Source organism: Cupressus sempervirens, chromosome 10 (assembly GCF_028749045.1).
Source record: "Cupressus sempervirens isolate cs-2001-9-10 chromosome 10, ASM2874904v1, whole genome shotgun sequence".
Classification (NCBI taxonomy): Eukaryota; Viridiplantae; Streptophyta; class Pinopsida; order Cupressales; family Cupressaceae; genus Cupressus; species Cupressus sempervirens.
In genome coordinates this window covers 518,886,760-518,914,610 of record NC_143127.1, presented here as the reverse complement: position 1 = coordinate 518,914,610, position 27,851 = coordinate 518,886,760, and the positions used below count along the sequence as shown (strand labels likewise).

Genomic DNA, 27,851 nt, shown 5'->3' with positions numbered 1-27,851 from the left:
TTACTTCAGACCTCGTGTCTTCAAGCGAATGATATCTAATCAATATTTAGCAATAAAGGCTAGGCTTCATAAGTCTGGATTTCCCAGTGGCTTTCTTTTTTTACAATAAAGCTAGTTTATTAATCTCTCAAAAGAAAGCCTCTATACCTCAACTCAAATTGTCCCAGTGCTAATCCTTTTTATGTTTCTACTTAGAAACAGTTTGGATCCTTCTTCAAGGATCCTAAATTGCCAACCAATTTTAAGGGTGAACTCACAAGAGACTACTTCAAGAAGAATGCAACTTAACCTTAGTCATAATTCATAATGTCACCCATGATATTAGGCAGTATTCTGTTGTATTTTCTTTATTTCATTTCTGATTGCATTAAAATTATTAAACATATCAACCACTGATATTATCATTATGGTTATTTTATTTTATTTATAGTTTCATTATGGTTATTTTCTTTATATTTTTATTTTATTTATAGTTTCTTGATGGACATTCTCATTATGAACAATACAAATGGTATTGAAAAGTTAGCAGTCCCCTAATCTATACCCGTTACTGAACTTGTAACATAGAAACAGATAAAATACATCAAAATGCTATATGGACTTAAATATTTGCACAATTCTCATACAATAAAGTCAATGCAGAAATTTCTAGAAACCCTCAATTGGAAAGAATATGAAAGACTTGCAGATGTCTGGCCCGTTGGAGTGGCCAATATCTGAATGCAACATCCAACAATAACTTCCACAATGAAAATGAGCACAAATAAGCATGTCTATCATAAAAGGTAGAAGTGGATGACTGATTGAACCTCCAATAATGCAATAAATGTTGAGACACTTGGTACAAGAGTGAGGATGTGTAATATCCTCCCCTGATTTGAACTTTGACTTGTAGAAATTTAACTTAAGGAATATTGTCAAACACTTTGTATGCAAACTCATAAAGCTGATTTCCTCAATAAATTGCTTTCCAATGAGTAGATTTACGACCAACTATGAAGTGACATTAAAATGCATAATACACATCATAACATTTTCACAAACACTTGGCACACATTCAACAGTATATGAAAAATCTGGAAACTCTTTCAATCTGCTGATAAAAGGGTGATTTTTAAATGTAGATGTGCACTTACAGCTGCCTTAAAGGCTGCAACAACTATTCAGACTTGTATTCAACAATTATTATGCAAAGTATCAAAAATTGACAGAAGAAACCTGGAATTAGTTGCCGTAGTATTTTGCAGATGTAGTCGGCAGCCCTCCAAACTTCTAATCAGCCGGAAAAACAAGTAAACTTGATACCAACATTGTTCACGCCGTACTGTAGCAAAATACTGTTCATGCTGACTGTAGCAAAATACTGTTCATGCAGCACTATAGCAATAACTAACTTCAGATCTGCACCTCAAACCCTTGTAAATTTCTTTATGCGAACGCCCCAAATGAAACCCAGTGTGTTTCCTGAAGTGAAAACACCATTGATCCTCCTGACTCTGTCTTCCAACAGCGAAGAGAATGCTAGCAAAGAGGGATTCCGTCCTCCAAGCCCGATAATCAGATATCCACCAACATAACATTAATCTTCATCCAAGCATACAAAAAAAAAGCTCTTCCATTTCTTTTATAGCGTTCTCACAAAAGCTCAATCCTTCGTTTTCTCAATGTGGGATAAAACATAACTCCCTTTATGTATCTTATGTCTCCAATGTGTTATAAAAATAAAGGGAACTCTTTTAATTTAAATATTTCCCACAAACTATAGTCTATGCATTAATAAAGTCAAATATTTAAATTTAACTTTATAAAATGGCTTTATCAATGCATAACAAATCTTATCAATGATAAATAAGTTTTCCTGTCGATTTTAAACAATTACCATCGACATACCACTGTGACTGAATGTCCAGCCATGTCCAAGATGACTTACTATAAATAGTAAGTATGCCCAAAGTTGCCCCAGAACCCCTCAGAAAGACCTGCAACTGAAACTGTCTAGGCCAAACGGCCTCTAAGCCCCTTTAATGTCCTAGTTAGCCTACGGGACTGTGGGGAAATAGGCTAACGACAACATCATGCTATGAATGCTAGAAAGGGGACATTACAGGATGGGTGTTGACTCCCTAGTACAAGTGTGAGAATATATGTAAATTCCTTATGAAGTGAGTAATAAATGGTTAAAAATTGGGCTTAGCTAAGTGGAAATATATCATCCTGGAAAAGCTGATTATTTTACTAAGCATGACAAGACCCTATCCACACTCACACGGACAACTTAGCATAGGAACACAAATCTCTATTTGGTGAAACAACATATTACATTTCCTAGAGAAGATACAAGGAATATCTGATTATTAACGATGGTCATGTCGGAACCTTAAATTTTGCAAAAATTTAGAGTTCCAGACACCATGCCAAAAGGACAATATTCATATGCAATCATGTGAAATTCCTATGTTCGCTCATCTTCTAACAATTTCAACCCCTAAAACATGGCTTTGATGCATATATCAGGTAGTCCACTTTGAGATATGTACTTGGAGATGCAGCACCATCACATGTACGCATTTTGGGACACCAATTTCTTTGCACACGAGTATTCTTATGTCAATTTAACCTAGTTACCGGATTCGTGCCTGGAAGGCTGGATTCGGATATATTTAAATATCTTTACTCCGTGTATATTTCAATATCTTTATACCAATTTGTAGATTCTTATGTTAACATTTTCTAGTTTTCTTAGAGTTATTCCATATGCATTACTTCGAGATCTATCAATTGTAAAATAAAACACTCATCAGAGTAACCATGTTGGGGCATTAATTAATTTGGCATGTTAAGTTTTAATTTTAAACTAATTGTTCCTTTGTGTTACTTGTACCACTATATACATTTGTGCAAAACCTCAGTGCCATATGATCCCATTTGCTTTTTTTTGCAGAGCCTGATCTTTTTGCAGTTAATTATTTACTGTGCACTATGGAAATCATGACAAAATGACCATCTTTAAGCAACAAAAAATATTGAATGATAAGTTTTGGTGCCAAACTGATGAGTCACTCACATTATTTGTGTCACAATATACCTTGGCGCCAATTTGTTTTTTCCCTGTACCTTCATTTTCTATGTTTTCCCAAGGTCATTTTGATTCTGTTTTCATATGATGCTATCTTTACATCTAATCTAATCCTTTGATTCAATGATGTATCCTTACAATGGCTTGTATTAAACGATGCTTTATGCAGACTCTCGAGACTACATTTAATACCTTCCTATGCTAATACAAATTGCAGATTATTTTTATTTAATCTTTTGCAGGTTGTGAAATTGAGCATTTTTTAGATCTTATTATGATTCTTTCAGCTGGAACAGATAAATATCTTAAACCCTTATCTAATACAAATCTATTTAATCTAGTTAAAAGCCACAATATTTTATTTATAAATGCATTCGGTCACTCACAAATGAAAGTAAATTCAAATCTATATTTTCCCAAACGATACATAAAGCATAAATGATTTGTAATAAAAAATAATGTGCGAGTTTGATTGGGTATTATCTTAATACATCATCAACTAAATGCAATGTATGGCAAGAAAAGTTATAGCCCTATTATGCACAAAGATGAAATATGTATGAGCTTTAAAATATTTTTGCATTTAATGATTTAAAGTAAAATATAAATGAGGAAAGAGGTAAGCAATATATATTTTACAAAAGGCTTATATAATAAAGATGTAGGTATGTATGAGCTTTAAAATATTTTTGCATTTAATGATTTAAAGTAAAATATAAAAGAGGAAAGAGGTAAGCAATATATATTTTGCAAAAGGCTTATATAATAAAGGTGTAGGCCCATTAAACATCAATTGGAGGAAGCTTAATATCTCAAAGAAACTCGTTGAAACTATTGGTAAATATCTTTTGATAAGAAACACGATAGGAATTATTTATTATTATCATACTGCTGGATACTTTTCAAATATCTTATGAGATATATATTTCATCAAGATATAAACTTAATTATGCGATAAAGTTGTTCTATTTGTTTTTGTCTATTTCATGATTACCATGTAAAAACTTAAAAAATTGGTTTTCGTATTCAAAGAGCATTGAAGACTCATGGCAAATATTTGATGAAACTCAAAAAGAACCCACGTCCAGCTTGATTCAGCATACATAAATTGAACATTATGATTAATTTTGAAATCTATCTTAAGAAATGAACATTGAAAATACCGAGATTTGCTCGAGTTAAAGACAAAGGAGTGATAGTACTCATAGAGTCTTCCTGGAATATCACAAATACGAAGTACTCGGCATATTAAAACGAGAACAGAGTCCCGTGCAAATTATTTAGGCGGATTTTTGGAGCTGAATATGACCTGAATGGTTATTTTATTTTACAAATGAATGCCCAAACCGCTTAGATAGCCTTGGGGGACAATTTTACAATATTCTTAATGATTTTTTCGTGCAGGTAAGCCCAGAAACTGTCCAGATTTATTAATTACGGGCTGCACTTTTTCATTATTGGCTAAACTAAAAGGAAGAAAAGAGAGGGATCGTTTCACTGAAACTACAGAGAGAAGAGAAGGGCGAGGTATGAAAACAAATGAATAAGACCAAGTAAAAATGTTTTCAAACATTCTGATTAGAAAAGAATCATTAATTAAAATGCTTTGGAAACTTCCTTGCAACACCATTCACAGTAATGGGGGATATCATAGAAAGGTTTTTAATAAATTCTGAGTAGAGCTTTGTTGCTGTGTTCAGCCATGGCAATTACATTAGAGAAAAGAGAAGAAGATCAATGTTTCCAAGTGTTTTTCATTCTTTATCATCTTCTTCGATTGTGTTTGGCGGATGGAACTCCAAAGTTTGTTAAATCAGGAATTATTGGTCTGTATAAAGGAACTAAAATAGTATTCAGAATTATGTAATAGAGTCACTCTACATAGATGCAGTAACCATTTTAAAAGATAAATATAGCAGGTCTCTCCAACGTAGAGCTAGTTTTGGTTGCAGGATATATTGCAGATGTCTTTTGTGCCTTTGTTTTTCCTCATCTTGCGAGCAATCTGATGTTCTACAATATGACTTGTTAACAGAAACAATCAGCTTTCAGACGTCAAATATTCTACTAAGCTTTATATATCTTACTAATAAATCTCCTTTAGCGAATGGAAAAGAAGAGTACAGAGATTATCGATAAACAAATGAGCATTATCATGAGTAATGGTGGAACAAAGACAGCGTCATTATTGAGTAATGAATTAGATAGAGGGGATATACACAGTCTGCATCATCTTACAATGATTACATATGAGAAAAAAGAAACCCTCAAATGTGAGTTCTATCTCATTAATCTGAGATAACCTACAATCAGGCCCGCTCTGTGAGTTGCACCAAGCATCATTTTTTAGGTCAATCACAGTGGCACCCCAGCATTGCTCCATCGTGTTCTTTCTCCTTGATTTGAACAGCATTGTCGCTCCATTCCTTGATATAATTTTCCATCATTCTGTTAGTTCTTCCAATCCTTAGCACCATTTGTCGGGTGGTTAAAGTCCGATTTTCCTTGTAAACTGCGTACTCCCCTACTACCTTTTCTTACATACTGCTCACACTCGCATTGTTATGACGTTTCTCTCTTCCATTTTCACCATATCAATTTCTACTTTCCCTCATCGGATCCTACCTTTATCATACATATTTCACTCTGATAGTTTAATAAAAGGATTAAATAATGCCGATATGAGACTATGGGATTTAAATTTTCGTGAGAACGCATCATAAGAAGTATTGGTGGAGATCAATCATGTCTGATACATTTCAGATAGGGTAAAATATTTTCAGTTATACAGATAATAGATATATAAAGTACAACGTAAAAACTTCTAAATAGGAGAGAAGAAAATGAAAATGTTTAAATTGAAACGAAGAAATATACTTTTTCCTACATGAAAGGTTATCCTCTTGAAATAATTGATGTTTCGAATCAATTGAGGGAATCTCATTCTTTAAGAAAATGATTAAAATATAAAAGTTCAGGAATATATTTTGATCTTAGACAAAATATTTTCATGTGGGTGAAATATAAAAGAGGTGGTATTATAATTGATTTTTTTTACAAGAAATATATATCACAAAGAAGTGTTTTTCACAAGTTAATGAAATATTATTTTACATAAAGAAACGATGGATTTAGTTTTATTAAATTGTGAAAACTGAGGGAAACACTTTTCATATGTTTGGCAAATTGATTTAAACCGATTAAGCATTGTTATTTCAAAGAAAGATTTCCATTGATATATTCAAAATAAAGTGGAATACTTTTATCCTAACAAAATATTTTTGACACATTAAAATATAAAAGGTCATTGGATAATTTTTCTAAGTTTTAATTGAAAAAGATGTTGTTTTTCATTAAAAAAATGTTTTGCCCTAAAAATAAATGAAAGAAATCAATAGTAGGGTTATCTTAGCCACATAATGTCTTTTGGATATATTAATTTATATTGAAAATACTCTCCTAAGATATAAATTATTTAGATTATTGTGACAAAAGTATTTGTGTAGGAAAGAGTTGCAAATGATCCCAACATAGCCTTAATAAGAGATCTATGATTATACATAAGGATTTAGCCAGCAAAGAGAAGTGCAAGTACAAATGATCTATTAATCAAAGCGGTTGGAAAATCTGGAGCATGAAAGATATTTGCGGATGAAGAGAAAAACATTTTAAATATAATATTTTATTGGATTATGTCTCGGATTATGTTTTGGATTAGCTGTCAGGAACAGCTGTATCTTTTGAACGAGGGGGTGTGCCCTTTCATTTGATAACTAAATTCTCTTCTGTAAATATGGGAAAAGGGGCAATAGAAAGAAACAATTTGAGTTTTTGTCAAAAAGAATATCTCTCAGGACACTTTGGTTTTGTCTACTGGAAGTGCAAGATTGGTAAATGACTTATGTGACCAGTTGATTTTCGTATGCTTATTTCAATATAGAGATGTAGTGTTGCTTTATTTGTGATGAATCTATTATTCCAATCATTTGCTTACTCCCTTGGCTAAATATATTTTATTAAATTGCTTCATTGTACAACTCTTATGCTATTGTGATTCTAAATCTAGTTACAGTTCAAGTATCAATTAGAAGGATTGGTTTTTAAACTCCTCTCGGTCTTATTGGTCTCTCAAAGTCAGGGTTAAATTCGGTAAGACCAATTGCAACAATACAAATTATTCGAAATGTCACTAAGGTTGTAATTAGGATCATTTGAATGAATTAATTAGAAGTCAGTAGGAGATAAAGGCAATGGTCTAAATTGGACATAAGATAAGATAATCACACATTTCCAGAGCAAATCCATTTCATATTTATATTACACAATCAAATCACTAATTCAAAGCATTCACAAGCAAGCAATTCAAAGTATTCAGCATTTATTTAAGATGTGATTTGATCAGTCTTGAGAATCACTTGCCATCTTGAGAAATCACCCAATATAATGTTGTCTGCTATAAAAAGTCTCTAACCAACACATTAGGGTTAAGGAATAGGTTCACCCGCCTAGGTCGTGCAGAACCTAAAGTTTAGGGGAGTAGGATCTTAATTGATTACTCGTATTCATTGTAGAGATGCCAGGATTGAGAGGGCAAGCTCATTGGATTTCCAATCTGTTTATTTGGGCACCAACATGTCCCTTCACTTAAGGAGTCAACAGCTTTAAAGCGAAGCTTTGCCACCCATTGTTCAGATAAAATGGATTTGTAAAAGATGGTAACAAGATTGATTAGGATCTAAAGATGATTTTTTACTTTCACAATAATGCTGGTCATGAACAAGAACGGCTATCAATTTTGTATATTCAATGTTGTAAAATAGGATGCATTCCTTTTTCTTGAAATACTATTTACTATACAATAGTAGACCAAGCCTTTATAGTTGCACCTGTTTAAACTTTAAAACTATTGGTTCCAGCTTCCACTTAAACTACAAAGAAAATTTCCTTAAATATTTAGTTTGGATTCAAATAAATTTTCCTTAAATATTTTGTTTGGATTCAAATACACTAAAACCAGAGATGTACAATGTAAAGCAACTTTTGGGCCATAAGTATTGCTGCTGTTCTTTAAAATTCTCTAGTATAAATGAGCTACCAAAATTACATTCTTTGATCTGAATCTGAATGCCTCATTACCAATTACAGATACTAGGCAATGAAAAATATATAAATCATCATTTGGGAACCATCATGCTCTACATGAATATGCATTGCTATTTTCAAAAAATACTACCAGGAGTTAGAAGTAGATCCTACCAGGTTCAAGTGATGAACATGTGTAAGAACCTTCAATTCAGCTAAGAACTCCTTTGTGGCCTGCATATCCATTTTTTTTATGGCTGCCTTCTGCAAGGAAAAATAGTTTTTGAGAATCAACTCATACTTCACTGCTTGTAGCATCTACATTATTGCACAATAAAATAAACATTCACAATTTGAAAGCAAACATAAATTCAAGATATTCAGAAAAATGCCAACAAGTAGAAATAAACTGTGTCTAGATATTTAAGTTTCACCCTTGATAAATACAAATGGTGTAATATGTGAAATGAACATATCCCAAACCCCAATTTAGATAGTGTTCATAACCATACCAAACTCAAGTACTACTTTTTGTATGTCTTGTCATAAGTTATAATAATCAATCATCAATATGTGCTAGTCCAAGTTAGTTTATGTTCTCCCTGGTTAAATTGGAAAGCTCATCATGTCGTGGTCCATATCCTTTGACTAACAACTTTTGAATAATGAGGACCATTGCCACAAGTCCTAAAAGCAAAATATACCAGCAGACATAAATGATTATGTTAAAAAATATACCAAGGGCTAAAAGCAAAATACACCAGCAGCATGCAAGGGTGTTTGGGACGGCAATGTTTAAGTGCCTTAAATTATATGGAATTCTATCAAGCATTCATGGGGATGGCTCACCTTTTAAATGGTTTAAACATGATAAATTTTCATCTAGGGTGCATGTAAGGCAGCTGATGTAGTCTAGCCACACCCAAAGTCTGGGCATAAAGTGACCAAACCATCAAAATCTTCCCCATAAGATTTCCACTCCTCTGAAAGAAAATGTAAAAGAGTATAATTCAGATGGATTTACCATAAGGAAAGACAACCAAAGCCAAGAAAATCCGACAAATGTGTAGCAGGTGCAAGCCAGTGATGGTTTGGCCACCTGATTGTTCTGGCTAAAGGTGGATAGACCTGGTAAAAGTTTTATGAATCTCCAACGATAAATTAAAAACTTGGCATCAGGTGAAGCAGTATCCACCAGACATCGCTTGGCAAGGAGAAACATCTGTGCAAACAGATAAAACAGGTTTTAAGTCGCCAAAAGAAACACTTGTGTAAAATGTGGCAAACATAATCTTGGTGCATGCTTGATAATATAGCCATATTTTGGAGTCAATGGCAAGGGAAAGTTGACAACTTCTGCTTGGGATACCGGCAACATAAGAAGTTGGAAGAATATCATTGGTTCATGCCAATAGTGGCTCTGCCTCTTAAATCCTTTGGCTAGACACAACATCTAAAAGAGGAGCTACTAGGCTTGGCTAAGCAATGGAAAAATATTTTCCAAAGCTTAAATCAGGCTTTCAGTATCAGTAAGTTCCACCTAACATGTCAGATTAGTGACAAACCTTGCATGAAACACACTTCAATCTGTTTGCATGAGTTTTAAGAGGCAGAACATGGTGAAAACTGAAAAGGGCACCTATCATAATTTTGAGTGACAAGGCTTAGTATAAAAAGGGTTTTTGGCCTCCTACAGCAGAAATATTAATGACTTTGACATTTATACTGACTGTTGGGTGGATATTTTTTGTGAATTTGAGATGATAATACAAGATACAATCAAAGCTCCTAGTCTATGTATTGCCACAACTGCTCCCAGTCAAAGCTTCAGCTCCAATTGCTTCTTAACTCACTATGCTCTATTATTGAACACATAATAATAACATAAATCAAAGACGATAGGCACAAATTACAGTCAATGCTTCTAATTTGCTCTATCACAACCACTTCCAGTCAGAGCTTCAAATCCAATTTCTCCTTTTATTCACTTTTCTCCCAAATTTGTACTACACAATCAAAGTTATGCTTGCACAAGTCTGGCAGAGCTTTCTTGCATGCAACAAAAGATGATGTTTACAATGAGGGAGCACTCCTTTATATAGGCAAAGGAGTTCAGAAAAAAATGGAGGAAAAAGTGGGAGCAGCTCAACCAACTTTGACTAGGTCTAACTAACAAGAGAAATAATTGGATTACATGTCATTACACATGTAAGTCGTATTACATGTAATTACACAATTTTCTGCAATACATCCTCTCCAACTACAAACATGAAACAAGAAGAAGAAAAAGAAAGACGGAAAAGAATTGAAACTATCCTAAGGATTGTTTTGAAAAGCCTTGTACTTTACAATGCAATCCCAGATGATAACAGGATCTGGAGTTCCTGTATTTCGTGCCACTGCATTCACCTTGATAATCACAGTGTTACGTCTTTTGATAACCTTGGACTCTTTGATGAATTGTCTGTTATCATTTGAAATCTTGATGTGATCAAATTTTTTTCTCGTTCAAGTTGTCATGAATTCTCCTTTGTAGAATGACACATTCTAGAGTCTTTGACACTTTGAAGACCTTCTCGACAGTATCCAGATGTAAACTCAAAACAACTTTCCATCAGCACCTTTAATTCCTTTTTTTTCTGATACTAAGTGCTTGGTGCATTCCCACACGAACTCAAGTTCTCAGACAACCATCGAGAAAATGGAGACCAAATGAATTGCCACTTTTTTGAATCATGCCTTCTTTACTAGATATCTTCATTCTTCATAGAAATTCTAGCATATCTTGACTTGCTGCAACATGAAAGTTTAAATGGGATTGAATCCATGAAAGCGTTAAGATTTGAGTTACGATGACGAATCCATGAGTGGGTATTTGAAGTATAGATTAAATACTTATGAAACACATGTGATGGCTGTAAATGAACCGGAGGATGGAAAACAGTAGGTGGAGAGAGAAAACATGAAGTAGGTGATCAATACACTTTGGGACATGAAAGTCAAACGCATGGGAATGCATGTAAATGAAAATGCTTGAGTTTTAAAAAGTGACTTGGGCTTTCAAAGTGTCAATGCACAGAAAGTGGATTACATGTATATGCAACATGTAATGAGAAAAGGAAAATGAGAAGACATGCGAATGCGGATGGAGGATGAGCTTACATGTAAGTGCGTGTGAGGGATGAGATGAAATGCTTTATGACATGGAATGATGGAATTACATGTATTTTGCTCATGACGTTTAAGTGCATATGGAAGGAATGGAAGCAATGTGCCTTGAGGTGAAGTGAGCTTTTATAGACGTCTTTGAGGAAAAGTGAAGTCCAAGTGCATGGGAAAACATGCACATGACATTTTTTAACCTTTTAAAAAAGGACTTTTAGTCAAAAACGGGTTCTCGAGATGCAATTACATGTAAAGGAATTTTCAAGTAATCATGATATGTGATTGGATGCGGAGAGTGAGATGCATGAAAATGGAAATGGAGAATGAGATTACATGTATGTGAGGATGTTGGACGGAAAAACATGTAATTGCATGTGTAGTGTCGTGACATGGAAAGATGGAAATGAAATGAAATGATGCTCTTGCATGAAATGGAAGGTGGAGTGAAGTGAAACAAGATCAAGTGCTTGGAAAAGAACTTGCAACTTCTTCAAAATGAAGAAAAACAGAAATGCAAACAAAACACAAAAACAATCACATAAATGGCACTGCATAGATGAGCATACTCTTCACAAACTTCTAACTTGGGAAAGTCTTTATTGTTTATGAGAAATTCCTTTTCAAGCTTCGGAGTAGAACAATTATGCATAGTGTACTCAAGTTCATGATCTTGAGACACAAATACATCATTTGCAACTTGATTAGAACTTGCTTGGATGTCCACTTTTATGACTTGATTATTGAAAGAAAGAATTTCCTTCATTTTTTCATCTTTGGCATTCTGAGACTACATATGCTACATATGAGAGTTGTGAAATATCCCAAGTGGATATTTACTCTGTTGCTGCTATAAATTTTATTTAAATAATTATGTTCTCCTATAAGTGTTTTAATTATCTTGCAGAACTAGACGGAAGTTGTAGAAGGAATGATTTTATTTGATATTTTCAGAATAACTCGGAACATCGTAAAGGTAGTAACAGCAGCAAACAGATAACAATAACAATAGCTTGATACAAGCATATGAAACTCTGGAAATGCTTTTATCTGTGCCAATAAGTTTGATATCAAAACTAATAAAGTTTGGTACCTCAAATACAATCAGCGTCTAAAATAAGAAGTTGCTAACGACTGCAATCTTCAATAATTATGTCCACAAAATCCAACGCCCAACTGGTATAGAACTACTGCACAAATCTGCTCACAATGATCAATGCCCAGAATGATGTAGTCTGTGGAATGTTGTAAAGATAGTCTTCACTTTCCCACGCCAATGATATGAACTGCTATAGGAACTCCACCAATGTCGAAACCTTGTGCTAGAATCAGCAAATCTGATCCAGTTGAGGGCAACGTCCCAACTCAATCAACTCTCAGCCTAGGGTTTGACGTCCTAGTGAGGAAATGCTCAAATCAAAGCCAAACAACAAATTATGTTTTCCAAAATGTTCAAAGATACTTTTCCTTTCCTTGCATTGGCCTTATATCATCTTCTCATGTAATTCGAACCCTAAAAGTAATATTTGAGAACTTTATAATATAAAGTTATATTCTTTAATAATTGGCGCCCAAGTACCTGAAAATCATTATTTCACCAATAAGAATAGTTCCAAGTGTCAAACAGGTCCTCGAAGATGATAATTAAATAAAAGAGGTCGAGCTCTTTCCAACAAACTATCACATTATGGAGAAACTCACCAGATGGAGCCAGAAAACTCCTTATTACTCCCTAGTGGCTAAAAACTTAGCCTTATTTAAATTATTAAAATGCTAATTTAGGAGAATATTTAAATATATTAAAATATTTCCCAAATAGTGAAATGATAGCCCAAAAACCTCTACAAGGTGAAACTCAACTCGTCACCTCTTGTGACTTATGCCGGATAATCTAAAATAATTGACAGTCTCATCCCTCAAAATTAGGGATACTCCTAAAAAGAATAAACATCTCTGAATCTCCTGAAACTAAAACCATAGAATGATCTCATAGAGACTCAAGACTATAACCCATCTCCACCTCCTAAAATGTAGGAAACTCCTACAATTAAGGAACTGCTCTCAACTGCCCTCCTACTATCTAAAACTCTAGATCCGAACACTGTATACCCTGACTGAGTCTCTAAACGCCACTGCCAACCTACGAGACCCCATAATAGGCTAACTCTCATGTCACTGCTGGACAGAGCTAAAGAGGGGACATGACAAGTTGCCAGCCATTTCTTCTTCCTTTTCCTGGAAGAGAATAGCAAGATTACTAGCTTCGGATATAGGATGCTTCACTATTGCCTTCGCTAACGATGCTTCAATTGCAATCTTCTTAGATGGTCAAGCTAACTTTTGTTGATTCCCAACAATAGAACTTTGTGGAATACTTGGAAGAGGCCTCCTTGGTACATCTTCACAAGGAACAAATAACATGCCTTGAGCTATTTGTTTTTTTAGGGCAAGTATCTCATTTGCTAACCTTTGTACTATAGGATCCATCCATGTGCTAGATGAGGGTGAATTGTAAAAATGGTGACTTTCTTCAAATTCACTTGCTTTGATTCTTATTTTCCCAGCAAGAATAAGATCATCTTCAATTTGAATTGCCAATGCCTATGCAGCTGCAAGAGCAGTTGTGGCTTCTCTCCTTAATAGAAAACTGACTTCAAGAATTTGAGCATTGACAAAGAAACACTTTAAATTGGCAGTTGTAGGTTGAGCATCAACTGGAATTCTTCGTGCCAATTTGTTGAAATGAGCAACAAATTCATGCATAGGCACGTGAGATGACTTCTTCAATTGAGCAAGTTGGGCCAATAATGCATGAGCATCGTCAAGAGGCTTGAACCTTTCCACAAACTTGGCTATGGGAGTAGCCTACTTTTTGATAGTATGTAGTGGTAAATGGTAAAACCAACCAGCAGCCACGCCTTGGAGAGTTTCCACGAACAACCTTACAGACACGTTCTCATATTCAATAGCATGAACACCACATGCAATGTAGAAAGAAGCAATATGCTCATCAGGATGTTGTTCTTCACCGAAAAACTTGGGAAAGTTCTTTCATGAGCCATTAGGAAGATCATGTAGAGGTGGAGCTAGATTCAACAGTTGAAACGCATTTCCCAAAGGACCTAAGGCCATTTACATGTACTTGGTAAATGCATGAAACAATTACAAGGAATATTTACAATGAAACAATTACAAGGAATATTTACATGTACTTGGTGTTCTTATGAGACAGCGTGTCAAGATGCAAGACGCATTAAGTGAAATGCTTATTTCAACCCAGTAGGGTATATGGAAGGCTTCAAACCACAAAGGGCACAAAAGGTCAAGGCATTGATCTTAGATGGCAGTTGGTAGGATCGTGTGTGATTTGTATTAGATTTCACAGATCCTATCATAACTATGCTCTGCTTTGCTGATTAAGATCAGCCTTGTTTGGGGGATGTATATGATGGTTTGGACATAATGGTTGCGAAGGTAAAACTTTCAATACAAGCACATGAGGATGACCCCACAAAATGTGAACTCTTTTGCCATCAACTTGAACCAATCATTCATCATCGTTGGGAAAAGATGACTACCCCATTACACCTACTTGCATATGCCTTATCTCCAAGGTACTATAGTACGGAAGTGCTTGGTATGCCTGACAGAGTAGCACCTTATGTGTAATATCCCCGACAGGATATTTGCCTCTTAAACACCAAAATACTAAAACTTCAATGATTAGGCTCTGATACCACTAAGATGACCCTTACTAGTAATCAATGAACTCAAAACCTTTTTAATACTAGGGATGTCACTGTTAAATAGAATTATTATGGCCCAAACAATTTATCTAAAGTGTAATGATAACGGAACACCAAGACTTGTCGAAATTTTGTATTCCGAGCTTTAACAATATCGATAATGGTAAGAAAAAATGCATGTTAATTCACTAAATGAAATATACCGCCTCCTTGAACAAATCCCTCATTGCAACTTCCAACAATATTTTTATTGAATACCATAGTTACCTACTGATTGACATAGGGAGCAGGGTGGCGGTGTGCATCTTGACAGTAGTGCCCTTCACCAGCGGTAGTCTTAGTCATAAGCTCTCTCAAAACTTGCCCCTTCTCAAAAGATGGGCAAGGTTGGAATAAATATATGCTGCTGTCACTGTTTTAACCCGCACAGAACCATCTCATGTTTAGCGGATGAGCACTGCCGTCTTCCTTATCCGTATGTATTATCGGTCTGAGATTGCCGAGTGTTGGGAGCTGATGGTCGGGCTTGAGCCTCAAGTATTCGACTACCAATTTACTCAAGTTTTGGGCAGATCTTCTGGTTACTATATTTCCGTCTTGGCTCTCACCCTTGACCTTCCACAAGGAACATACACTATGCGATGATGTCTTCAATAACGGCACCTGAAACGATTAAATCGTTTCCTCCCCTACCTGATCAACCTTGTCACTTCTCTTGTGCAAACAGAAGCCGCTGAAGGTTGTTGAGCTGTTAAGTCCGCTGCGGATTGCAAGAGTGGAAGTCGAAACCGTCGCCCGTCAATACTGCTGTTTGTGGAACCTGTTCGCATTCCTCCGAACGGATGCAATTTTGATCTATCCTAGCTGAGACATTGCGCCCATGGATGAAATCCTCCCGTGCGTGCCTCTGTCTTTTACCACCGCCAACGATAATAATTACGGTCGCCTTTAGAGTCCGAATCAACTGGACTCGTGAAATGAATCGATCAGGCCGTGATTATGGGGGCGATGGACTTGCCTTTTTCATGGCGTCTCCAGAAACTGGTCACCACATTGGAATTGATGTAAACAATATAACATCTGAATTCTCTATTCCTCCAAATCAAGAATTAGCTAACAATGAGATATGGGACGCTAGGATAGAATACTGTGGTCTAGCAAATATGTTGACCGTGTCTGCTGGATCAGAGGGCAAAATCGCAGGCAACTTCTCTTTCAAGATAAATTTGACAAGATATCTTCCTCCAGATGTTGTATAAACCCTAAACTTGGCTTTAAGCCACCAATAATCGCCCTGATGAAATGACTGGCTGTCACCTCCAATCTGCAATAATTCGGATGATATTTCACACCCTCAAAATTGCGTACCAATTGAGAGTTATCGTTCTCAATGGCCAACTGTGACAATTGTAGAAACCCTAGGTTTCACAATGCACACAAAGAGATAAACCAACTGCCTGATTCGAATGGAGCCCCGGGGTGCCTATTTATTCTTTTCCCTCCATCCTCTCCAGAGACTTCTAGAACCCTTTTGATCTTATCCCTCAAGTGACTTTATTAAATACTCCAAGTAACTTTATTAAATACTAAAGTCACTTTATTAAATACAAGGTCATCTTTTAATATTTATTTATTTAATTAAAATAACTAATTAGTCGTCTTTGGACAACCATTAATTAAATTAATTAAATCGAACTGTCACCAGAAAATTGGGGACATGACAGTCCGCCCTTCCTGAAATTGCTTGTCCCCAAGCAATGGCTGAACCAAGAACCAATCTGTCTGCCTGGATCCCAAATGTAAATCTGTGTATCATCCCAATCCGCATCATACTCCCGTGGAGAAATCATCAATACCTGTAGTTGAGAAACTATGCTCAATATCCAAACAACTGACAACTCTGATGGAATCATCTGAAAACCAACTCTAGATGTCAGTAGAAGAACCCATTCTGCGGAACTCAAGCCAACTGAAACATCAACTTTATCAAAACTCAAGCTCCTGTCAAAAAGACACCTGCTCCCAACTGCACTATAGATATGACAACAGCCATAGATACCTGAATTACTGCCATCAAATTCAATCTCTGAAAAACTACTCCGGGTGTGTCGATGCTGCAGGCTGAATAACTTGCTACTACCAACTTTATTTTCAAAAGATGGTGCCAATCTATCCCCTAATGGATGATAAGAAACTGGAGCCAATCTACATCTGCGTGAAATAAAGTCTTCTATCTCTGTGTCAAAAGAACAATGATGAGCGTACCCTACCGTATAATGCCGGTAAGAACCTCCAAATTCTGCTGCTAGCTCATCATCACTGAACTGGGAATCAACAGATAGCTCCATTTTCTGACCCCAAGTGATTGTAGGCTGGACAGGATCCCGTGCATTCTGCTCAACAAACCCCTCCTCAAGATCCCTGTGAGGTAGCATAGTAGAAAGGACCCCTATAATCTTCTCAACCAATCTGCAAATAACACTAGTATCTTGGATGAGAACACCTTCTGTCACCTTATGCGAGTCTAACTGGACACACGCACTATCCAACAAATACTTCATGAACGGTTCAGTGCAGTAAAAATTATATGAGGAAGCATCAATATACTTCCCTACACACCACAACTGATCCTCCTGTGAAGGTGGCATACTCCACTGTACCACACTATCAACTAACTGAGAAGAATCAATCTGGAGACTCGACTCTACCGGTATCCCGAACTCATTAAAACCAATTTCTTCCAAACCCTGAACATGTGTGTCAGTCTCAACAATAAGCTCCTCAAAAGCTATTGTAGGAGTGTACTTACCGTCATCTACCTCAGTAATCAAATGAACTGGGTCTGAGGCTGGTTTTGACCGCAAATGCTCCAACTCCACGGTCACCTCCTTCAACTGAAACTGCGACCTCTGTAGATCCCGTTGTGTGTCCTCTAACGCCTCAGTAGTCGCTATGAGCTCTTGGGAAAGCTCACTCACCTCCTCTTCACGATCCAAGAGTGCCTCATATGCTGTACTCCCCCACTCAACCAGGTGATCACGGTCGGCTACCAATCGTAAGTAATCATGCTTCAAAATCCGAACAGCTTCATGCAAGGCATGAATCTCTGCCAAAGAAAAGTAACCACCGCTGGACTCATCTATCATAGAAGTACCCCAACCAGTAACCGCCAACAAATGACGAGCAGTATCAAAATGCTCACAAGCGATAGCAATGTCGCGCTCACTAACTTTCAACTGGCTGACCACATGATGGCTCTGGCTAGGCTGTCTTCTATAAACTCCCTCTGACACATTGTCTGGAGGAATGTCTTCAAAGATACTAGTCTCTGGATTATTACCATCTATATTTTTCGAATCAACTTCAAAACTCATATCAACATCCAGAGTGTCAAAACCTGTAGTTTTGCTGTCAAGCTCTTCTGTACCCAAAGAATCCGTCAAGGAAACTGAATCTTCAAAACTATCCACTTCATCCTCCTGGATGTCATCAAGGTCAAAACGATCCTGGGACTCATCCGTACACACTGGCGAATATGAAAAATCTTCAACACCTTTCAGCAAGGATGGTCGACTGGAAATATGAACCAAACCCAACAACGGTGCATAAAAACTAATACCAACATCGGATGTTCTGCTGGCACAAAGAAAGACAACACCGGGTGTTCTGCTAATCCAGTCCATGATAGTATTTAAACAATCATCGCTACCATTAAGTGTTCTCCAGTCAATTGAATCCCAGACGTTGCTAAAACATTCTTGAGTCCATATCCGTAAACAAGGAACAGCTGGTAACTCAAGCAAACTACTTACCTGAGTAATGTGACTAATACCAATTAACTTCACATACCTGTCTGCCATTGTCCTTGTGTCCTGAATGTGAATGCAAGATGAACTCGTAACATTATCAGCTACCATATATGATCCCTCTTCTGTCAAAAACTGAGTGCAAGATGATCTTAAGCTTAGCTCCATGTCGTGCTCTTGCCCTTGTTTCTCCCAGTCCTGTAATGCCACAACTGCTCGAGTGTCCTCAAGCTCACAAGAAAGCTTGACAACTTCCTCCTCCTTCCTCCTCAAGGCATTTGAATAGTCTTTGGCAAGGCTTAGAAGATGATCACGGTCTGATAGAAGATGCAAATAGCTCAGCTTCGTCGTCCCCATCCCTTCACCAATTGCATATAAGTCACAGCAGGAAGAATTTGCCTGAACTCCCTTATATCTTCCTCGTAACTGAATCATCTGGATGTGCGCTTCTAACATCTCCCGCATCCTGTCATGATGAGATAAAGAAGCCACAATACTATCTTTGCTTACCTTCAGCTGGCTGGACAAATCATGTGAAGTACCGCCAATTTCATCCTCATGTGACGAAGCTTCTAACTGAGCCTGGTACTCTCTGTCAGCAAAATCATAAATGCTCGATGTCTGCTCATTTTCACCAGGTATCTCATCACCATGCACAATGACATCTTCATCATCATCTGAACTCACTTCACTGAAATCATTGCTTGTTGGAACCAAACTACCTTGAGTACATGAGACATCACCTTCGGAAAGCTCGTATTCAACAGTCTCAACTTGAGTGTCAAGTTGACAGTTACTATCCATCAGAGTAATGTCCTTCACCGCTTCTTCCTGTGACCGAACTGAAGCCTCTGACTGGTTGCACACTTGTTTCTCGAACTCCTCATTAAGGTTCCTCGTAACATCTCTCATTGTATCTGTCAACGCTTCGTGAGAAGATTCGCCAAAACGAAATCCAGTTGATTTACTCACCTTAGCTGGGACGGACAGCCTGTCAAGCATACGGCGGTGCTTGACCAACAGTTCGGACATGTTATGTTTGATCTTTCTGAGCTCATCCTGAATACCTGAATAGTCCTCCTTTCCACAATTCCGACTCTAAATACTCTGTCTATTACTTGTCCGAGATTGTGTCCTTGAAGACTTTGTGCTGTACCTTTCCATCTTGGTTGAAGTAGAGTGCTGATCACTCATGTAAGTCGGTTCTCACCCCACAGGATGGCAAGAAAACCGCTCTGATACCACTGTAATATCCCCGACAGGATATTTGCCTCTTAAACACCAAAATACTAAAACTTCAATGATTAGGCTCTGATACCACTGAGATGACCCTTACTAGTAATCAATGAACTCAAAACCTTTTTAATACTAGGGATGTCACTGTTAAATAGAATTATTATGGCCCAAACAATTTATCTAAAGTGTAATGATAACGGAACACCAAGACTTGTCGAAATTTTGTATTCCGAGCTTTAACAATATCGATAATGGTAAGAAAAAATGCATGTTAATTCACTAAATGAAATATACTGCCTCCTTGAACAAATCCCTCATTGCAACTTCCAACAATATTTTTATTGAATACCATAGTTACCTACTGATTGACATAGGGAGCAGGGTGGCGGTGTGCATCTTGACAGTAGTGCCCTTCACCAGCGGTAGTCTTAGTCATAAGCTCTCTCAAAACTTGCCCCTTCTCAAAAGATGGGCAAGGTTGGAATAAATATATGCTGCTGTCACTGTTTTAACCCGCACAGAACCATCTCATGTTTAGCGGATGAGCACTGCCGTCTTCCTTATCCGTATGTATTATCGGTCTGAGATTGCCGAGTGTTGGGAGCTGATGGTCGGGCTTGAGCCTCAAGTATTCGACTACCAATTTACTCAAGTTTTGGGCAAATCTTCTGGTTACTATATTTCCGTCTTGGCTCTCACCCTTGACCTTCCACAAGGAACATACACTATGCGATGATGTCTTCAATAACGGCACCTGAAACGATTAAATCGTTTCCTCCCCTACCTGATCAACCTTGTCACTTCTCTTGTGCAAACAGAAGCCGCTGAAGGTTGTTGAGCTGTTAAGTCCGCTGCGGATTGCAAGAGTGGAAGTCGAAACCGTCGCCCGTCAATACTGCTGTTTGTGGAACCTGTTCGCATTCCTCCGAACGGATGCAATTTTGATCTATCCTAGCTGAGACATTGCGCCCATGGATGAAATCCTCCCGTGCGTGCCTCTGTCTTTTACCACCGCCAACGATAATAATTACGGTCGCCTTTAGAGTCCGAATCAACTGGACTCGTGAAATGAATCGATCAGGCCGTGATTATGGGGGCGATGGACTTGCCTTTTTCATGGCGTCTCCAGAAACTGGTCACCACATTGGAATTGATGTAAACAATATAACATCTGAATTCTCTATTCCTCCAAATCAAGAATTAGCTAACAATGAGATATGGGACGCTAGGATAGAATACTGTGGTCTAGCAAATATGTTGACCGTGTCTACTGGATCAGAGGGCAAAATCGCAGGCAACTTCTCTTTCAAGATAAATTTGACAAGATATCTTCCTCCAGATGTTGTATAAACCCTAAACTTGGCTTTAAGCCACCAATAATCGCCCTGATGAAATGACTGGCTGTCACCTCCAATCTGCAATAATTCGGATGATATTTCACACCCTCAAAATTGCGTACCAATTGAGAGTTATCGTTCTCAATGGCCAACTGTGACAATTGTAGAAACCCTAGGTTTCACAATGCACACAAAGAGAGAAACCAACTGCCTGATTCGAATGGAGCCCCGGGGTGCCTATTTATTCTTTTCCCTCCATCCTCTCCAGAGACTTCTAGAACCCTTTTGATCTTATCCCTCAAGTGACTTTATTAAATACTCCAAGTAACTTTATTAAATACTAAAGTCACTTTATTAAATACAAGGTCATCTTTTAATATTTATTTATTTAATTAAAATAACTAATTAGTCGTCTTTGGACAACCATTAATTAAATTAATTAAATCGAACTGTCACCAGAAAATTGGGGACATGACATTATGCGGATGAAAAAGTTGCCAGTGGGTGCTACAAAGCTTTTGCAAGACTCTTCCTAGATGAGGACACTCACAAAAAAGTTAGGATTGAATGTGGATTATTTGCTTCAGGAATTAAACTTAGTCCTCTTGCAATAAAGGACCAATGTGACATGGAAGTTATCACATGGTGGTGGTACCTCTATGGTCAACCATTCAAGCATCTACAACCTCTCACAATCAAAATCCTCTCTTTAGTAAGTTTTATTTGTTTTTAACTTTTTTTTTACCACATGTATTCTACAATTATTTAAATTCATCTTCATTTTTATGTTTTAGCTTAATAATTAATTTTGTAAATATGAACATAGTCTAGGTTGCAAGTTCTTTTTCTGCTGAAAGGAATTGAAGTAAATACTCCTATATCCACTCAATAAAGTGTAACCGGTGGGCTTTAAAAGAGTTGAAGAATTGGTTTTCATTTATACAAACTTGCGTCTTTTGTCACGTAAGGAGGATCACTACAAGGAAGGGGCAGCCAAGCTTTGGGACGTAGAACCTGAGTGTGCAAATTTGGATGCAACGATTTAAGATCTTACCACAATCACAGATCATGATGCTGACTGAAATATTCCAAATGGATATTGACCCGATTGCTTTCTCAAGATAACATTCAAATCATAAACATATGAAGTTGCATTATAAATAAATCAGTAATATAAACCATCCCCAATAGATATTTATCCAGTTTTTTCTTGAATATAATATTTAGAACTCAAACATATAAAATTGTGTTACAAACCAGCAGTATAAAAACCAGTAAATTCTCATAAAACTCCTTAAAACATATTATTGCATTATACAACAGCAATACAATAACTAGCTTTCAAAGTCCAATCTTAAACACAATTTTACAGTCAAATTGGAACACTAAGAAAAGAACCTATAAGCACACACGAGACACCTGGTGCGACTTCTCCACTGACAATGGGTCTGGGTCTACTGTCTGCTAGCACGAGGGGCTACGTTTTCACATTGGCTGAAAGAAGCTTTCTGAATACCTCTCACAACAAAGAAACTAAAATCTGAATCATAAAACAAGCTTGCCTAAATGAATGAGCCTCTCCCCTTTTAATCCACATAGTTGTGACTCTTCGGCTCCCCTCCTGGCTTTTTGTCTTATCCCTCCTTGTCACCTTTATCCCACATTATAATATTAAATTGCCCCTTTTATGCATGCTCTCATAGACAATTGTAATATTATATGAATGTCTTTAAATCTTCTAATGTCCCAAAAGGGGACATTACACTGATAACATCATGACACATGGTGTATCTAGCACAAGTAGAAATGTTTTTGGTTCAAATGATCTTGAACTTACAGCAGTTGGAGGAGATGGAGATGATGAAGAGTGTTTTGCGAATCCATATGATATGGATTCGGATTGATAAACATTGAAGGAGGAGCTCTATTTTGATTTTGTAGTTGTGATGATTTGTTGATTTAGACTGGAATCATGAACAAAGGCATATATGATATTCATATAATTGATATGGTTTATATTTTATAATCTTATTGAGTATTTGAATATGTATTGGTGAAGTTACAAGCTATCAAATATTTTAATTTTCTATATTTCTTTCATTTCTTTGCATATACATAGTATAATTGTATAGATATATATATATATATATATTTGAAAAATATATATACACGCATCTACATCCCCCCAAAAAATGAATCTTGCATCCTGCATCCGCTTCTTGATCCACATCTGAATCAATAATTAAGCAAAAAAGCAATGTCATCTCACAGACTGGAATCACAAAGTCCTTGAACTAGGTATTAAAATTCTACAACAGCACTATCAAATTTGAGAGCATTGCAACAAATAAAATGCTTTCCTTTTAAATAATTAGACATCTCCTAAACAATAAAATAGCAGTTTAAGGGTTGTAACAGATTGAAAAAATAAATGTCTATTAAACCTGTCATTTGGCAAAGTTATAAGATGATGACATCTAAGCAATTATGTAGTTGATATCATAGTTTGCAGACTCAAACTCGGAGAACACTCGGCAAGCCCAAAATTTTCGACTCCAAAAAAACTCGGCATATACTCAAAAAAAACTTGGGGAAAACTCAACAACTCAGAAAGTACTAAAATTAAAAATCTCTTAAAGAAACATATTTTTTTGTAGAATACAATTATAAAATGTATTAAATTAGTAATTAACATTTCAATAGAGAAAATATATAGTTTTATATCACTAAAATGATGTAAAAAATGCATCTAATCCAATGTTTTCCTTGCATCAACATTTTTACCTACATTTTTTAACATATATAAATACGCGAGAGTTAAACTTGAGAGTACTTAGCAACTCTGAGAGTACTCAAAGAGTTTGCAAACTGTGGTTGATATCACTCCAAAAATTCATAATGATCTTTCTAATCAAATAAGAACAAAAAATTTAAGCGAAGTGGTTATGAAATAACTTGCATGGTAGACGAATAAAATATGAATTTTTTTGTAAACACTTGCTAACAATATACCACTTTGAGGGAGCAACCTTGTAGTCCACTTCAAGGGAGATACCACCAATAGTCCTCAACAAGAACACAATGCTCAACATAATGATAATAAATAATCTATACCTTTTATAATTTTAGTTTAACTTATTTCCTTTAGAAATTCTCATTGATACTTAAGTGATCAACATAAACTCGTGCAAACTCATGCATGTGTGCAAAGTAGCTTCTATTTATCTCAACTATTGTATCTTTAATGTTAATTGACTAAATGATGCATGAAAAAAGTTTTAAATCCTTATAAATATTTGAATTTCTTGGGTTTTCAAATTGTCGAGTCCAAGTCCAAAACCAGCTTGCCAAGTCTGAAGCAAGTCTGAATCTTGTAACACTGCTTACTACACGCAATGCTTACAGAGATCCGGGTTGTCACCTCTGATCTATAAGCATGTTCTTGCAATAATGGTAATTCTTGTGTCTAATCTTATCGATTGATATATGTAATTGGTAATGGATGTCGTCTCTAATCATCTCTTTGTGCATGCACCAGGTATGAGAAATGGTAGATTGTTTTAAACAGAGAAAATCTTGTAGGTATAAGTTTTAGTTCCCAAAACTGTGGAATGGAAATCCAAGAGCTTTGTCAATGCTCCAAAAGGATTCCTCAATCAGTTTTGACCAATGAACGAGAACAATCCAAATTCCCCTACACTTCAGGTTTTGCTACACCTAGGCAAGTAAACCTTCACCTCAAACCTGTTCACCTAGTTCAAAACTTTTTTATAGTGAATTTAGCCTCTGAGAATTAAAATTTGGCAGAATCTTTAAAACTTTTCAAAATAAAGTTATATGAATGCTTTGATATGATTGAATGTTTATGTAATAACTAAGTTGATGCTTCTAAGAAGATACGGAAAAGAACTACTAACTTCAAGTATAAATCCAATAATCATTTCAATGATTTGAAAAACCAATGCTTTGTTTATTTGAGCAATAGAGTAAGTTACAAAGAAGATTGTTATGCACAAGTTTATGAGACTATATATTTAAAATATCATCAATTACTCCTATACTCCAAATGCAAAAGATAACTCTTATATGCAATTCTATGTTAGTCTAAGAGGAATTTAACTTCAGCAGAAGTCCAGTTAGACAGAGATGCAAAAACACTTATATTTCACACTATTCCCTATTTATCAAACAAAGAATGCTACAAAAAGTCCAATGCATAAGCTTTTCAGGAATGATTTAATAATCGTCTTATTAATCATGAAGGACAAATCAAAATTGTATTTTATCCTCTCTCCCTTAAATAAATACAAACAAAGATCTTTTATTTTTCATTAAAATAATATATTTGAATTCATAATACAAATCATTTTTTATAATTCATATTCCTTTCTGCAAAAATCAGCATCTCTTCTATAAATACTTCTCTTCCAAATATATCTCTTGTTCCTTTCCTTGTGTTCTCGTTGTTCTTCTTATTTATATCTTCTTTACTTTATAGAATATGACTTTTTAAATGAAAAGTCATACTTCTTTGAAATAATAAAAGCACCTTTTTCTATAATCTCCTTTAAAATCTAATATGATTTGTAAATATTATTCACTTTAATTCAATCCAAGCTCTTCAGAACTTTGTAGCTCCATCCAGTCTCTGCCCATGTGTGTCTTGTGCTGCATATGAAAATCAAACTTATCCATAATTTGCCAATGATGCCGTCAGGTTGAAATTTGGATTCATTGCCAACAAAGCCTGTGGATAGACAACAAGATCACTACTTCTTAGCTTTCAATCTTTCATATGTCTCACCGTAATTGCTCATGGAATAACTGCGCTTGATAATTATATGCATATGATACGCATGTTCTATTGCTGGTGATTATTCTATTGTTCGAAGAAAACCTTCTCTGTGTAATGTTCAATGCTTGCTATTATCGAATCAATGTCTCTATTTAATGTCGATAGGCATTCTACAATAGCAAAAAGGGTGGATTATGATGGTGTGTGTGTGTGTGTGTGTTAATGTTAATAATTACTTTTGAGCTTAAATTTGACAACCATTTGCCAATCAAAATTTTAATATTTATTATAGACATAATATATTTTAAAAACCAATTTAATAGGTTTTGAAGATATAATAATCATTTTTTAAAGAAATTAAAATATAAATATTTTTTGGGTGTAATAACTTAAATTTTTTATATTTTATAATTGATATCTATCAGCATTTTTTTAGATAGATTTATTTAAGATATCTATACTAGTTGTAAATTCATTGGTATCGTATGCAGACTTCAACTTCCAGACATAGAGTTTCAGGTTGAACAAATGAATGTTACAGATGCTCTTAGTGCTCAATCACTAAGGACAATCACTCTAGTGTATGGATTTTCCATTTCTGTTTCTGGAGATACCAACGAAACTTTCTTCTTTATCCAATTTGAAAATCTTGAGTGACGGCAGGCACAGTTGTTAGTTATGGAAAGTAAGACTGGGCACGCACACCTCCAGATTTTATTTGTAATTCACGAATTGTGGTGACTTTAATTCATAGTATGAACTTAATCATTTGTAGTGATATCATCATGTTGACACTAATATTTATTTCATTTTGCAAACCTCCCTTTGTATCGGTTCAATAAAACAGGGAATAAAATTTCATTAACTCCCATCCTGATGACACCAACGCTGCCAATACATGAATCCCATCATGTTCCTCCTTTTTGTGCAGTCACAGAATTCATCACTATCACTTAATTTTCTTGAAGGCTGCAAAGCTGATATTCATAGTAAATCTAATTACATAACTTTCTCAGCTCATCAATATGAAAGGGTGAGATTGTCATATCAGATTCCAATGAGCAGACCTGCCTTCTACCATTAAAAATATCACTTCAAATTTGTCTCTAACCACCTGAACACCAACACACCCAAGACTCAACAGATATCAAACCTGGGAATAATTTGTAGTTTAGATTTTACATCAGCAATGTGGTCTTTGGGAAGTCAGAACTTTGTCTTTACACAATAATCAACGATCCCTCTTCTTCCTTATTACAGAGTAACTGCAACTCCATGAAACCTGCCCAGTATATTTATTGTCTTTTTCTGTAAACTGGTAATGGCTTTGCTCCATTAATTCAAGTTTAGCTCTCATCCCTGGCAAACCAGTTTTTGATTTATTTATTAACTTCTTCCTATTCACAATATTAAGAGTGCAATATGTGCACACATTCATACACATAGCTAGATAAATATTTGTGTATTTTTTCTCAGTTTAAACTGTCCAGCACAATATCCTTAAACTAGACTTTTTCTTTAGACAAAGCTAGAAGAATATCAATTGGGTCTTGAATCAAGAAACTCTATTTATCAGAGACAACCATTGCGTTCCGTTTCAATTCTTTTTAC

The 27,851-nt window shown here is 35.8% G+C and overlaps 1 protein-coding gene across 2 annotated transcripts in view; it reads right to left on the bottom strand.

Annotated features, from left to right (window-relative positions):
* The window catches only part of CERK1 (chitin elicitor receptor kinase 1), a 130,514-nt gene that overhangs the window by 13,134 nt on the left and 89,529 nt on the right, over positions 1-27,851 (bottom strand). For both annotated transcript variants that reach the window (XM_089807604.1, XM_089807603.1), the window contains one exon: positions 8,333-8,422. In XM_089807604.1, the coding sequence (XP_089663730.1) occupies positions 8,333-8,422 (90 nt within the window). The remainder of the gene's footprint in view (positions 1-8,332; positions 8,423-27,851) is intronic.